The following is a 16,165-nucleotide window of genomic DNA, read 5'->3' as shown; positions in this document are numbered from 1 at the left end:
TGAGTGTTCGCCCGAGGTGCTTACGTCGCAGGATCGAACTACCTCGGTGGATCCATTCAACTGATTGGGTTTTATTATCGTTTCAACCAGTGCACCACAACTGGTCAAAGGCTGTGGTATGTGCTTTCCTTTCTGTGTGGACGGGACGTAGTCAGTGGTAAAACGCTCGTCCATAACTGGTGTTAACAAAGGCCGTGGTTTGTGCTACTCGTCTATGGGAAAGTTTGTTTGTTTGTACGAGACATATTATAATTATTAAAGCATCCGCATCACAAGTAGTATTACACTGACGGCTGCACCAATATAAATAAACGTGCGTGCGTGACCAGGCGCGCGTGTGTGTAAACAAAATGAGAACAAAGGATCATGTATATCATATGCAGTTATTATATTTTTGCATATAATCTTCACTAAATATTCAACAGGTTTCTAACAGTTATGTCTCTGTTTTATGAAAAAGGCTTTTTCAACTATTTATCTGAGAAACACAGCTGTTGTACATTTCAAAGATTATCATTTACCAAAATCAGCTATATAGAATATATCAGGTTATAATTAAAATATATAAAATATTCTGGAGGTGATTACTCATCTGAAAGAAAAAGTCATACTGGAGTGACATTCACTGCTGGATATTTTACTTCGGGTATTGAATATATAAACAAATTACCTCTGGATATCGAATAAGAATGCATGAAATATTAATTTACAGATAGCCTGACTAACACTACCTATAGTCTGTCATAATGTCCAATGCCGTAATAAGACAATAATATCATGCATTAACTGCAAGTATGTTATGTGCGTGCGTGCTTATTTGCATTTTAATATCTACCTACGACCTACGTGTACTGCAACTAACAGAGTGGCGAGGTCTAATACTAACTTTCGACTTAGATGGGTGCGCTCAGATTAACAACTAATGAGTTATGCGATGAGAATAGTTGTAAGAGCGCTCAGACTAGCAACTGAACAGTCGTAGATGTCGTGACAGCAGAAATGTGGCCAACTTTGTCGTGGCAGTTGGTAATGTGAGACTAGCATTAGTGTGAGCCTAGCAAAAATCTTAAACAAGATTCCAAGAGATTTCACGTTTTTACATTTACATGCTGTTTTATTAAAGAAAGCCCAGTTATTTAGCAAATATTGAAGCCAGAGTTTTGTACACAGTTTACAATATCTCTAGGTTTGTTTAACGCAAAGCACTTTGTTTTCAAATTGCAAAAAAATAAAATAATATATATAATTATATATATATATGTATCATTCTGGAGACCTTGTAAAGTCATAAAGAAAGTAGATTGTATATTAAACCAATATTGTCTAATATACTGTGTTTGATAGAGTGGAGAACAATGCGATTTTGAGATATAATTCTAGAAAGTAATTGCACAAACGATTAACTCGATCTAGAGTGCGTGCGAGAGCAAAACAATGTGGATGATCGTTTCTAAATGATAAAATAAAACAAATGGTTGAGATTGCTGCTGTAAAGGTATGTTTTACCTGGACACTATTACTGGAATATTTGATTTGCTCAAAAAAGCTATTATGATGTAAAAACAAAAGCCACAAAAGAACACAATACAAAAGCATGAAAATAAACGAACAAATATCAGTCAGTATAACCAAATCTCTATCTCTCTTGTCAGAGAATACGTCTACACATGTCCAGGTGTGGTTATATTGAACAAGGACTGGGAATTCTGTGTGATGTTATACATCATGCTGGTGGACACCACGCGACTTCGTTCTGCCCAGTCAGGGAACTCGTCCAGACCAAAGTAGGCTGTCCCCCACGTGTTGATTGCCAAGGTTAGCCACATGATGTTGAACACATTCAACACGAATCCACATTTTACCTGAAATAGAAATAACTATGTAATTTTTATGCATAATTTATAGAAAATATGTGTAACTAAATGGACAGAGGGAACGGGAAAGTTAAATTTAAATTTTAGGATATGACCAGGCGCAGGAATTTTTGCAGGAGGTGATGGTCTAGACTGTGGCGAGTGAAGTTTAACGGGGGTCGAGTCTTGCTCCTCCGGAAAATATATTGGAAAAAAAGAAAATCTGCTTCAGCATGGGATGACTGATGACAAAGTAAATGTGCCTAACGCATAGCAATAATAAAGCATTCTCCGGTCGTTCTTCAGTAGCAGTATTACATTTTGTACATTCGTGTATTATAGAATGCGGCCCCTATAGTCAAGTAATTTATTTTGTCATTGCATAAAGTGAGAAGACTTGTTCACCAATGCCACCGAAGTACGTTACATTAAGCTAACGCGCTAGTGCGCGCATCTCTCTCTCTATCTCTCTCTCTCTCTCTCTCTCTCTCTCTCTCTCTCTCTCTCTCTCTCTCTCTCTCTGTGTGTGTCTCTCTGTCTGTCTGTCTGTCTGTCTCTCTCTCTCTCTCTCTCTCTCTCTCTCTCTCTCTCTCTCTCTCTCTCTCTCTCTCTCTCTCTCTCTCTCTCTCTCTCTCTCTCTCTCACACACACACACACACACATCAAAAAAGGTCGATCCTTGCCTGTTAATTGATATACACTGCGTAAGAATGTAAACAAAGTATATGTTTAAATTTAAAGGGACATTCTTGAGTTTCCTGCAATTTGTAAGATGTTATCGACTAAAGTGACTTTTTAACGATTGTAATTACATATCAAATATATGTTTCTGCATAAAATATTAGTGGCTGTATATTAAACGTGTTTTTGATCGTTCTACTATTTGTACTAGGTTAAATTTCATTTTATTTCCCAAAATAAAACATTTTTGTACTTACGAAATTATTTGAAAACAAAATCCAGTTTGGACTTCTTAGAAATATTAAGACGGCCAGAAACACACTGAATATACAGACACTGATATTCTAAACAAGAAAATATATTCAACATGTAAGTTTAATCGTAGAAATATTTCATTAATCGAAAACATCTTACAATGCAGCAAACTCAGGAATGTCCCTTTAATGTAAGCCGCTCACCATATCCATCACTTTGATATCGCCATACGAAAATACGACGGCATTTGGCGGCGTTGCGACTGGTAGCATGAACGCGAAGGATGCGGACACACCGGCCGGCAACATGAAGTAAAGTGGGTGGATTCTCATCGAGATGGCCTGGAGAAGAGAAGACGAAAATATATTACTGCCGTGACATGTATGTATTATGGGGGAGACCTAGTAAGTTGTATAACGTGTGTCTAATCCATTTCTTTTTTAAAAAAAAGCAGTAACATATGTTTCAATCAATCAATGGTGCATTACCAGGGTTGACTTGTATTCAGGAGCCTTATCTGTGTTTTCTGGTGAATTACCTGGGTTGGCTTGCATTCTTACCTGGGTTTACTTGTAACCTGGTTCGTTACCAGGTTTGACTTGTACACTTGTGTATTACAGAAGATTATTACCTGGGTTGACTTGTAACCTGGTTCGTTACCAGGTTTGACTTGTACACTTGTGTATTACAGAAGATTATTACCTGGGTTGACTTGTAACCTGGTTCGTTACCAGGTTTGACTTGTACACTTGTGTATTACAGAAGATTACTACCAGGGTTGACTTGTAACCTGGTTCTTTACCAGGTTTGACTTGTACACTTGTGTATTACAGAAGATTACTACCAGGGTTGACTTGTAACCTGGTTCATTACCAGGTTTGACTTGTACACTTGTGTATTACAGAAGATTATTACCAGGGTTGACTTGTAACCTGGTTCATTACCAGGTTTGACTTGTACACTTGTGTATTACAGAAGATTATTACCTGGGTTGACTTGTAACCTGGTTCATTACCAGGTTTGACTTGTACACTTGTGTATTACAGAAGATTACTACCAGGGTTGACTTGTAACCTGGTTCATTACCAGGTTTGACTTGTACACTTATCTACTACAGAAGATTACTACCTGGGTTGACTTGTAACCTGGTTCGTTACCAGGTTTGACTTGTACACTTGTGTACTACAGAAGATTACTACCTGGGTTGACTTGTAACCTGGTTCGTTACCAGGTTTGACTTGTACACTTGTGTACTACAGAAGATTATTACCTGGGTTGACTTGTAACCTGGTTCGTTACCAGGTTTGACTTGTACACTTGTGTACTACAGAAGATTACTACCAGGGTTGACTTGTAACCTGGTTCATTACCAGGTTTGACTTGTACACTTGTGTATTACAGAAGATTACTACCTGGGTTGACTTGTAACCTGGTTCATTACCAGGTTTGACTTGTACACTTGTGTATTACAGAAGATTACTACCAGGGTTGACTTGTAACCTGGTTCATTACAAGGTTTGACTTGTACACTTGTCTATTACAGAAGATTACTACCAGGGTTGACTTGTAACCTGGTTCATTACCAGGTTTGACTTGTACACTTGTGTATTACAGAGGATTACTACCAAGGTTGACTTGTAACCTGGTTCATTACCAGGTTTGACTTGTACACTTGTGTATTACAGAAGATTACTACCAGGGTTGACTTGTAACCTGGTTCATTACCAGGTTTGACTTGTACACTTATCTATTACAGAAGATTATTACCTGGGTTGACTTGTAACCTGGTTCATTACCAGGTTTGACTTGTACACTTGTGTATTAAAGAAGATTACCACCAGGGTTGACTTGTAACCTGGTTCATTACCAGGTTTGACTTGTACACTTATGTATTTCAGAAGATTACTACCAGGGTTGACTTGTAACCTGGTTCATTACCAGGTTTGACTTGTACACTTCTCTATTACAGAAGATTACTACCTGGGTTGACTTGTAACCTGGTTCATTACCAGGTTTGACTTGTACACTTGCATATTACAGTAGGTTGAATATTTTCAATCCAACACACCTTAGTGTTTATGCATTTTAGAACTTGGTAACTACACTTGAGGCTTTTAGTGATGGAAAGTATTTATATCGTTTTATGCAGAAAAACAAATCTTACTAGCTGAGATAAGATTGGCATGAAGAGCGTGACAATCACGGTATTTGACGTCACTTCCGTAACGATGCACGTGGTTATCACCACAACGAGGCACGCAACTTGAGGTCCCAGTGTTTCTATTATGGATAGTTTGTCAGCAATAACTTCAGACAACCCAGAAGTCTGAGGAATACAAAAATATATGCAATTCAAACACCTGGTATAGTATACAGTCATATACAATCTTAAATATATATTTTATTATTTAGCCATTCAAAACAGGTCATCCACAGTGATATTGTTTTGTTCTGTTTTGTGTTGTTGTTGTTCTTGATGTTTTTTGTTTTGTTTGCTTGTTTTGTTTGTTTTGTGTAACATCAATCTTCGATATTCTTTATATGCAGTCGCTAAGCTAAATCTCTCTCATAACGTGCAACACCTTTTCCGTTTCTAGAATCGTAGAAGCATTGTGGGGAGGGGGTCCGTGGGTCTCTATCACCGTCACTTAAGGACAGCCAAATTAATTCTTTTTTCTATTGTATAACAACTCACGGAACGAGGCTGTTGTACATGTATTACACGCGGTATATGTTCAACGGTAATGAAGGAAAAGGGAAAATCAAATCGTTCTCAACAAATTATTTACAAGTTTGTCATTCCTACACATTATAAGAAAAAAACTTTACAATTTGGTTTGTTACTATTAACATCTAGTATAGGATGAATATCATTAATTTTGGCCTTATATCTGTTAAAAATTTATCTGGATGACAACTTTATCACTATATTTAATTTTTCAATATAGTGTTTTGGGGACACAACATGTGCAACGGTACCCCCATTCAAATGGCGATATTTTTTTAATCCACCAACATTTTTGCTGCAGACAAGCAGATATTAAATTCATATATAATGAGGCATCTAAAAATACTTGTCTCCAAAAATCCCTGGTGGGGGGTTTCGGTATCTGACCCATGGACTACCACACACACACACACACACACACACACACACACACACACTTACTTATGTTATGTAACGGTTTCATTTGCCGAATACTTAATTGCATTGAAAGCACAGAAGGTTGCAAGTTGCATTTTTGCATGACATAATATAAGTTGAGAATTTTTACAATTTACGGTACATCAAAATGTAATGTTTGTTTTTGTTTTTTTTTGTAAAAACAATTTTGTTGTTCTTTGTTGTTGTTTGTGTTTTCATTTGTTGTGTTTTTTTTTATTTTGAGGGAATGTTTTGTTTTGTTTTTGGGGTGGTTTTGTGGGGGAAGGGTTTGTTGGGGATTTTATTTTTGGGGGGAGGGTGTTTTGAGGTTTTTGGGTGGATGCATATAATGTATGTTTTCAGTATGGCCGGGACATTATTTTTTTTAGGTTTTTCACGAGTAATTTTGTCTATACAAATTGCAAAATTAGAATTTGTAAATTCGGCAGTCCTAACCAGCAGCCGTAGAGCCACTACAATGGCCTACATTCTAGCGTTATCCATCTTCCTTCAACAGTTAGAGAACGCATTCGAGCGAGCAACATGGGTGATTTGGAACTCGCACCACGGCTGGATACAACCGGCGACGTGGCTGAACACTTTTTCACGCTTCTTATTAGATTTAATGGTTGCCATGGAGACTGGCCTGGAGGAAAAAATATTAAATGATATGTATTTTTTACTTTATTTAGTATTTTATTTCATATAGCAGATATGCTACTCCGGGTACTAGAGGGTTAAATTGTTTATTTTATTTTATTTTTGCCATTTACTACCGAGTTTTATCCCTATCCTCGTTCAATGGCGTCTTGGTTGTAGCTGACTACACGCGTAACATAAAGTTGGCGTAGCTAGATGGGGTATTCCCAATACTCGCAGCCAAGCCTCCCCCAGTAAAATAAATCTTTTTCTTCCACCTTATACACTGCTATGTCTTAACATAAATCCTAACCGGACTAGTCTATGAATATATTTTGATGAACTATTGTTATATACACACCTGACAAGCTTCTGCTAGTGCAAAGCCTCCTCCTAGCAACATGATGATACCCCAGGGTAGATTCGAACTCACGTCGGACCACTGGATGATACTTGGTGTCTCGTGGGGAACAGACGGGTTTGGCCCTATTAATAAATACAGTCCTTCTGTGATGGTCTATTTCAGGTTCAGGATATGAGAACAGATGTTATGTGGAGAAGGACAAAAATGTACTCTTTTCGTCCTTAAGTGGGACACACACACACACACACACACACACACACACACAGACACATACATACATACACATACATACATACATACATACATATATACATACACACACACACACACACACACACACACACACACACACACCGGCTCCTACCCGCTTGCATTAGTTGACTAATCTTCTAGAGTCTCAGTGAGTACTTGGGCACAGGTCGAGTCTAGCAAGACTCGAGTCCGTTCACAGGAATCGAGAACCCGTGCAAGGAAGATCACTCTCATTTAATTATATATTTTACGTCATTGTTTCCATATGCTTGGCGCCTGTTACATTACTGGGCTATGAGACACGGAGTCAAACAAACAAACCCTCAAATGTGTGGAATACAATACAATGGCATGATTTGGTATCCATGTTCAGCGCTGGAATTAAGATGCATAATGCTATTTTACTTTATACCTCAGTCTTATTATCATCTAGTGCAAGTGTCGGCTTGAACCTCGAGTACTCGAGTATAACATTGTGGACTCGTGGAGGTCCTGTAAACTTCGCACTTCGACTCATTAAGATTCACTTTGCTACCTATAGCTGTATTTTAGAACAGGAAAGGTAAGTAGTAATATTTGAAAAATTGTAAGTGATTGGTATTTAGCATCTATAAAGCTGTATTTCATACTGTAAAAAAGTCAGTTTTTACTAGAGATTTATAAAACAGTATTTCTTTATTTTACAAAGATAAATGTGGATGATTGATAAAACTATGACTAGGCAGGCCTATTACTTACACAATACAAAAGTAAGCATCCTTATCTTAGAAACGCGGTCGTGGATGTAGGTGGTATAGTAGCTTCTATAAATCCATATTCCACGAAGCAATACTTAAAGCCGCTCATCCTAAAATCAGCGATTACGTACCTTTTTTGTTATATTATACTCTTCACAAATAGTAGGGGAACTCTAATAAGAATTTACAATTGCCAAAATTGTAAAGTATATTATCTGTGGGGAATGGTTACACGATAGTAGTGAATTAATTGGGCAAACATTACAACCGGTAGTTTAGTATTACAGGTTTTATGACCACCAAATATCTTGAAGGACGATTGGGGTCAAAAGTGAAATTTGAAAGTTGACGGGTTTTTTTTTTATCAGTAAATCGCAAATTCAAACAATAAAAATGACTAAAAACAAAACAATATCAACAGAATGAAACATATTGACAGAAATAATGTTCTATAGTGATTAATCGACCTTTCTGGAAATTGTCAAAATCGAGAATGACACCCCACGCACGTGTACGGGGCAACTGCTTGATGCATGTGTAAATTATGGAATGTGTTTAGGTGTGTTGATAAACAGACCTGAACGTTTTTTACTAGGGTGTCTGTGGCCAAAATGTATGTTCGGTCTAATGGTTGATATTACCATTAATATTTCAGGTTCCCCTACTTTTTTAAGAGTATATATACACATAGCAATGAAATATATAGATCTACAAGAAACATAAAAGTGATATCAGGTGAAAAGTCATATTTTCACTGTATTTTAGCTACAGTGAAAATATAGAAATCGTATTTACTGCTTTGTAAAAGTTCACGATTAAATTATCTCCCTTTGTATCTTGTCTTCGTATGTAAGTTTGATTAGTACCATTGCATCTGATCGTATTTGAAAAATAAACAAACCAGGCGCGTGCGACCCCCCCCCCCCCCCCCCGCTCAAGGCGAATTTTTTTTACTGCTTTGTAAAAGTTCATGATTAAATTATCTCCCTTTGTATCTTGTCTTCGTATGTAAGTTTGATTAGAACCATTGCATTTGATCGTATTTGAAAAATAAACAAACCAGGCGCGTGCGACCCCCCCCCCCCCCCCCCCGCTCAAAGCGAAAAAAATTTTCATATCCCGATTTTTTACATTCCTGTGAAAGCAGCTCGGCTAGCCAGCAGAAAACACCTCAGAATAGCCCTAGAAGGGGTCAATTTTTCACAAATTTTCGGGGGGGAGGGTCCCCCAGACCTACCGCCACGGGCTTTGTGCCTGCGGTGCTCGCGGTGTCGGGCTTCGCCAGACACCTCGACCCCCCCCCCCCCCCTGCAAAATTTCCTGCAAACGCCCCTGCAAACGCAATTTAAACAACTGTACCTATAAAAAAGAGATATGAAGTGCAATTACGATACAATATCTAAAACGAATTGGATACGAAACTAAATAATGATGACACAATGACCTGTCATTGAGTGTAAGCTAACAAACATTTAACGTCGTTCGATTCGTTTCCTTTTTTTTTTCTTCTTTCTTTTGTGGGTTTTTTAGGGATCGCTTTGTCAGGTATGTTTGCACAGAAGTATTATTAAATAAATGTTAATTTAATAATTAAATAAAGATAATTTTTATTCAAATTTATTTTAAAAAACTAACTTTTCAGGAAAATTTCCTTCCTAAGAAATATATCACGGTGCTACGTGTTTTCGATAGGATAAGCGAAATATATTTTTAAAAAGTAAAAGATAATGTCAAAAATTTGGAAAGATGTATATAATAAATAAACCATTTCATGGTATTTTTTTCGAATACGATTTTTATGTCAACTTCGCAATTCGTGAAAATATGGTTTTCACACATCACTCGTTGACATAAAAATATACGAAAACACCCATGAAATAGCCTCTATATATAATTAAATTTTCGTTGCGTCTATACACTTTAAGGCAATCTGATTGGTCGAGAGGTGCTTACTTTTTTCGTTCAAAATCTCGATGAACGGAAACAATTCTTAGAGAGAGAGAGAGAGAGAGAGAGAGAGAGAGAGAGAGAGAGAGAGAGAGAGAGAGAGAGAGAGAGAGTGAGAGAGAGACATAAAGATAGATAGATAGATATAATGGCAAAATTACTGTAATGGACTAACATATGTTACACTTCCTAATAATTAGGGTGAGTTACTACTTTCCTGACTTACCTCTGTTTCTAAAACATAAATAAGCAGGCCATCTGATGGGGAATATAAATAGACTTATAGCGACTAGAACGGACGGAACAGCATCGGAGATGTACCTGTACAGAACAAGAATTTCACGCAATTAAATGTCTCGTATTCGATGTCGCTCATAGTTTTATTGATAGATGTTCATCTTAATGCACATTAAAAAAAAAAAAAAATTATTCTTTACAAATGTATGTTTGTAAATGAACAAACATAGGTGCGATTATAAACCAAGTTTCACTGGTCCAAAACGGAGCTAAATGCAAAACAAAACACACACAAAAATATTCAATGCTTCAATGCATTTTTCTCAAATCTCTGAAACTGCAGTTGTATTTTTAACTTAATAATATGAGATATCTTGTTTATAAATTTTATGTTCCTAGGGATATATCATTTACATTCGAACATTAAAAAAATTCCACAAATTCATTTGTCATCATACTGCAAATATATACCACAACTTTACAATTGATATTTTTCGCACATGTTTTATATGTTAAATGTAGAATATTATAGGTGCAACTATTAAGATGGTTTTTGTTAAAGAAAACATTTAAAATAAATATTGTAGTGTAATAAAGTACATGTATGTAATAGTTGTCCAATATATCATAGACGCAAGTTGTTGCTTATTTCACTGCGATTGGCCGCAATACACTTTGCAAATGGACGCATCCAGTGTAGAGGATCACATTAGAAACCGCGCAATTTAACTGTTATAGAACGTCATTAACTACTCCTATCGATAAACAACTGGGCTATTTATGTTCAGTTAAACAAAACAAATTAGTTTTACGGAATTTCTTAATTTGTAAAGTTGTCATGCGAGCTGATATTGTCCTTAGAAATAGTTTATGTGTAGACCTAACAATGGAATTTGCATTGGAAAATGAAGACAGTTGTGTCAGAAAGGATTCGACAGCGAATGAGAGCCATTGAAACAGAGTAGTTGGCACAAGGAATATCTCTGAACACACATTAAATGCATTTTAGTAATAAAACTTTTCATCAAATGTTTAAATTAAAAAATAAAAAGCATTTTGAAAATATATCCCTTTAACCCAGTTATTTCAAATTTTGTTTGGATGTTCGAAAACAAATGATACGTACGAATTCTAACTTAATGTAGGCAAAAATAAATATGTATTGATCTGCTGCAAACGTTAGGACGCCTGAAATAGCCTTGCATGTACCAACATAAGTATTCTACGTACGAACATGTATGTTTCTTGTAATTGTAATAATTAAAAAGTGTTATTTTGGTCCACACCATGACTGGAAAATTGTTTTAGCGAATGATTTTATGTGAGTAGAAGATGAAATTGTCTCTTTATTAACCGGGTCACATACCCTTTAGGGAACAGATCTGCATATCCCGGAATAAATCCCGGATTCCTGGTGAACCAGAGCAGAACCATTAGGATCAGATGCACAAGGACAACATATTCTGCAAAACTAAATTCAAGATATTTTTAAATGTTAACATGTTGGCAGAAATGTCAAAATAGTGGCGTAGAGGAACTTGAATGTGCATAGTCGTATTTAACATTACTTAGTTTTGTTGTTTTGCTTTTGATTATGATATTTATTTACAAATTTATACTTGACACTCTTATTTTCAAAATTAAACTAATTAGCTTAATCTCGATTGAAATCGTTTTACTGGAGACCCATGTCAGTTTGGTTCTGTGAATTACCAACACGACTTTAGCATGTGATCAAGAAGAAATGCTGAACATCTGTTAATCCCAGATATCTATAGTCTAAATATACTCTTAACTGAAAATATCGATGGATTTCAGACATGTCGAACAATACCAAGCGCATGCGCGGGGGGGGGGGGGGCGGACCCCCACCCCCACCCCCCACCCCCACGCTCAAGGCGAAACATTTTTTCATATCCCGATTTTTTACATTTCTGTGAATGGATATGGAAGTACTGAGATGTTATCGGGCTTCGCCAGACACCTCGACCCACCCCCCCTGCAAAATTTGAATACGGATAGCAAAACATGTTAAAAGTCCCTAAAGCTCCACTTTGTGATAACTCAAACACTGAAGATAGTTACTGGAAAGTCCAGAATTATCTAAGTTTCTCATATCTTGTGGACCAGATATACAATGTTTGTATCAAAGGAGCATTTTGTTAACCTTAATTGACATTTTCAGCTTATTTCTGGGGGTTTGACTTGTTGATCATGTGTTATGGGCAAACAAGGGAAAAAATTATATCCCAGTCCTAGTCGTAGACCCGCCCCAGTCTCAGCCCAAACACAAGCCCAAGCCGCAGTCTCAGCCCACGCACAAGCCCAGGCCTCAGTCTCAGCCCAAGCACAAACACAAGCCCCAATCCCAATCAAGCACAAGCCCAATCCGCAGTCTCAGCCCAAGCACAAACACAAGCCCCAATCCCAATCAAGCACAAGCCCAAGCCGCAGTCTCAGCCCAAGCACAAACACAAGCCGCAATCCCAATCAAGCACAAGCCCAAGCTGCAGTCTCAGCCCCAAGTCCAACCAAGTTCAATCTCGGCTCTCACATATAGAGTACATAGCTAAATGTTCAATCCGTACCTCATAGAACCCAATTTTTTGTGTTCCATTCGAACAAGTTTAGCGATTTCTTCATTGGCTCTCAGTCGTTTGTCGTTTTGTTGACGACAGCAAAATGTGTCTCTGTAAGTAAAACAGTAATAATATATAATCCAGTAACACATTTAAAGAGCAAACAGGTTTCGAATTGAAAAGAAGAGAGGAAAACACAAATGGAATAAGGTGCTCGGTAAGGAAAAAATAATGATTTGTGTGTGGAAAAGAACAGTGAAGAATAAACAATAACATTCATAAATATTTACGTATATCATGATAGCTGGAATAGATCTAATATTTATATTCCTATGTACAACTGGTGATGTTAGTAATTCGTTAAAGGGAAATTATTATAGAATGGATCTAAATCTCAACCTGTATGGATTCCAAAAAAACAAACAATTGTTAACAGATCAGATATTCTAAGAAGTGCAACGTGTCCAAATGTAACAATACTGAAAAATTAAAATACCAATAATAATTTTAATATGTGATAAGTGATGTCATAAACAGCTATAGGTAGTACTAAACCAAATAACTTCCGGCTGGGTCAAAGTTCGAGGTGCACCCAACTTTTGATAGGGAAGTGAACACCACAAGTCCTGTGATTGGTTATAAATGTGAGTGTGTTGGTTGTAAAAAATAATAGTTTCATCTGGGTAAAAAAATATGCAATTTTATTTCATCTAGTACCAATGTGTCAAGTAGCCTTGTGCTTGAAACATGTATGGGGTACCTGTAAAAAAAAGTGCTCGAATTTTGTGCGGAACTAGGGTAGTCATAGACGCTACCCGTTATCTCAGAAACGAGCAGCTTGACCCCCAATTTTTTCTGATTCACTTTAAGTGTGAGGGGTGGTAGTATTTATATCCGTGGTGTTTATGTCGATTGATATGCTGCAGATAGGAGTTTTAGCCACATATGTTACTATTGTCGTCTATGGGATTTGATTTGGTAGTATACACCCTGTAATCGTTTTCCATACATTTTCAAGCACCAAATATTTTGCTTTTGAATTTTTATAAGGTATAATAATAACATGTTGTTAGTTTTACATCTGATGTAAGACAATACTACATGTAAGTAAGACTGTTGGTCATCAGGGTGTGTAACATAATTAAACAGGAAAACATTGTGACAGAGAATATGACACAAATTCGTCTTACAATGAAAGGAAAAGTATAATCATTAACTTCATGTACCTGGGTCCCAGATAAACGATCTGTAACCAAAACCACACGAATACCAAAGCAACAACGGACACCGGAAAGCAAAACACCATCCAGGACAAGAATGTAAGCCCAGAATTGCCATCTGCTAGACTAGGAATAAAAAGGATTACAATTTTAATGAGAAAGCAAATGGATTATTTGTTTTTGTTTTTCTAAGCACTGTTTGTGTACATCCAGCAAGCACAAAATATAAGTGTGTATTAACGAAATATGAACAGAGAGAGACAATTTAGCAATCCCACCATGCATGAAATAATAATCACAGTAATCCCCACAAACCAGATTATAACATTCGCAATAGTTCCATACGAAATTTGTGAAACTCGTTTGGGAATTTTTTTATACCACTCGCTCTGGTTCAGGGAATAAAAGAATTGCCACGCTTGTTTGATAAATTCCGTGTAGTACGCCTCTTTCTTTCTCTCTCTCTCTCTCTCTCTCTCTCTCTCTCTCTCTCTCGCTCTCGCTCTCGCTCTCGCTCTCGCTCGCTCTCTCTCGCTCTCTCTCTCTCTAATATCCTCTTTATCTCGTTTGAAACCCATAAAACAAGAAAGAAGTAAACGATAGTAATAAAAGTACCTGTACTACGTCTTGGATTATTTCGTAAATTAATACAGTCACTACTACACACAATAATTAACAGGAATTCTGTGTAAATATGAGACTCACTTGCCAAACACTGGCCTGTATCGATTTAAAATTATTCGTTTTAAAATATATTTATTAATCAACGAGTTCAATTTACTTTATAACATTAATAAATATATACTAAAACTAAATTTAATAAAGAATATAATTTAACAACAAAATTATTTTTGAAAATTAATTAAAATATTAATTTAATAGATTTTTACTTTTACTTTTAAATTTAAATTCGTACTGAGATTAACATCAACAGGTACAGCTATGCACCCATTTTTATTGATTCTGGACAAACGGAGCATCATTTGAGGAACTGTGACAATATGATATTAACGACAAAACCGTTATCCGTAATTAAAACTCTATATCTGCACAATGCAGAGTCTAATGGGTATTTGGTAACATAGTGGTTGATTCAATGGTGCCACGTATATAGGAGGACAGCCACTACTACCAGACAATAACACCAAAGAGGACTGCCATTTCACGCTGAATCTGTTCGAATACTCACTTGTCTGCGTGTGCTTTGGTCACTAGATTTGTTGGCGTTCCCGTTAAGGTCGCAATACCACCACAATTAGCGCCGTAGCAAATACACATCGATAACGCCTTGACTAATTTTTTTGATCGTTCATCCAGTTTGGAAAAATCCGTTGGAGTATCAAGACTGGTGGATTCTTCATCGCTGTTACCTTTGGTAGTCGTGGTAACATCATCACAAGAGTAGCTACATATATTAAATAAATATTTAGTTAAAGTTTCAACAGACAAAGGACATATTGGAGAAGATATTTTGTACACAAAAATAACTATTTTGTGAGCGTTCTTCGTCCACTTATAACAGTATTTAATTACCATTTAGTATTACCTTACTCCCATAATAGATGTCATGTGTCATATATATAGACACACAAACACAAACAAGACGAAAACTAGAATGTCAGATTACATACAGATTATAGTATCAAACTCGGTATACCTAATGTGTTTCTGAATGATTGTAGTAACTTAAATTTCATTTTGTTTTTAATAAAAACAGATGTACGTACGAAATTATTCGGAGATAAAATCTAGTTTGGGCTGTTACAAGCAGTACGTGCAAAAACACAATTATTTATGGACACTGACATTCTAAGTAGAAATATGTCTTTATAATATGTAATTATAAATTAATCATTCAAAATACTGTTATTTAATATGGTGATGCGAGCTTGTAACTTTAAAGCCATATTTCGACGTGACACATGCCCACGCTGTTGCTGTACCGAGAAATATCCCAATGGGCCCACTGACGAGGATCGATCCCAAACCGACCGCGCATCAAGCGAGCGCTTTACCACTGGGCTACGTCTCGCCTCGGCAATAAGGGGTGTAGCTTTATCTTTATGACAACGTTTCGTTATTAAGCTGTTTTGGTACCTAGTCTCTTTTGTCTTTTTTTTTTTTTGGTCTTTTTTTTGGGGGGGGGGGGGGGGGGGTGGGGGGGTGTTGATGTGTGTTGGGTTTTATTTTAGAGGATTGTTTATTTTTTAATATTGTTTTGTTTTGTTGTTTTTTTTGTTGTTTTTTTGTTTGTTT

At 36.6% G+C, this 16,165-nt stretch overlaps 1 protein-coding gene across 1 annotated transcript in view; it reads right to left on the bottom strand.

Annotated features, from left to right (window-relative positions):
* Positions 1 to 371: 371 nt before the first annotated feature.
* LOC121389853 (solute carrier family 13 member 5-like) overlaps positions 372 to 16,165 on the bottom strand; it is a 32,996-nt gene continuing 17,202 nt past the window's right edge. Inside the window, exons 6-14 of the mRNA XM_041521504.1 lie at positions 15,099 to 15,314; positions 13,916 to 14,035; positions 12,699 to 12,800; positions 11,477 to 11,581; positions 10,100 to 10,194; positions 6,935 to 7,059; positions 4,954 to 5,115; positions 2,993 to 3,130; positions 372 to 1,862 (exon numbers count right to left, since the gene is read on the bottom strand). Of these exons, the coding sequence (XP_041377438.1) occupies positions 1,662 to 1,862; positions 2,993 to 3,130; positions 4,954 to 5,115; positions 6,935 to 7,059; positions 10,100 to 10,194; positions 11,477 to 11,581; positions 12,699 to 12,800; positions 13,916 to 14,035; positions 15,099 to 15,314 (1,264 nt within the window). The 3' untranslated portion in view covers positions 372 to 1,661. The remainder of the gene's footprint in view (positions 1,863 to 2,992; positions 3,131 to 4,953; positions 5,116 to 6,934; positions 7,060 to 10,099; positions 10,195 to 11,476; positions 11,582 to 12,698; positions 12,801 to 13,915; positions 14,036 to 15,098; positions 15,315 to 16,165) is intronic.

Source organism: Gigantopelta aegis, chromosome 3 (genome assembly GCF_016097555.1).
Source record: "Gigantopelta aegis isolate Gae_Host chromosome 3, Gae_host_genome, whole genome shotgun sequence".
Classification (NCBI taxonomy): Eukaryota; Metazoa; Mollusca; class Gastropoda; order Neomphalida; family Peltospiridae; genus Gigantopelta; species Gigantopelta aegis.
This window is presented reverse-complemented; position numbering and strand designations above follow the sequence as displayed.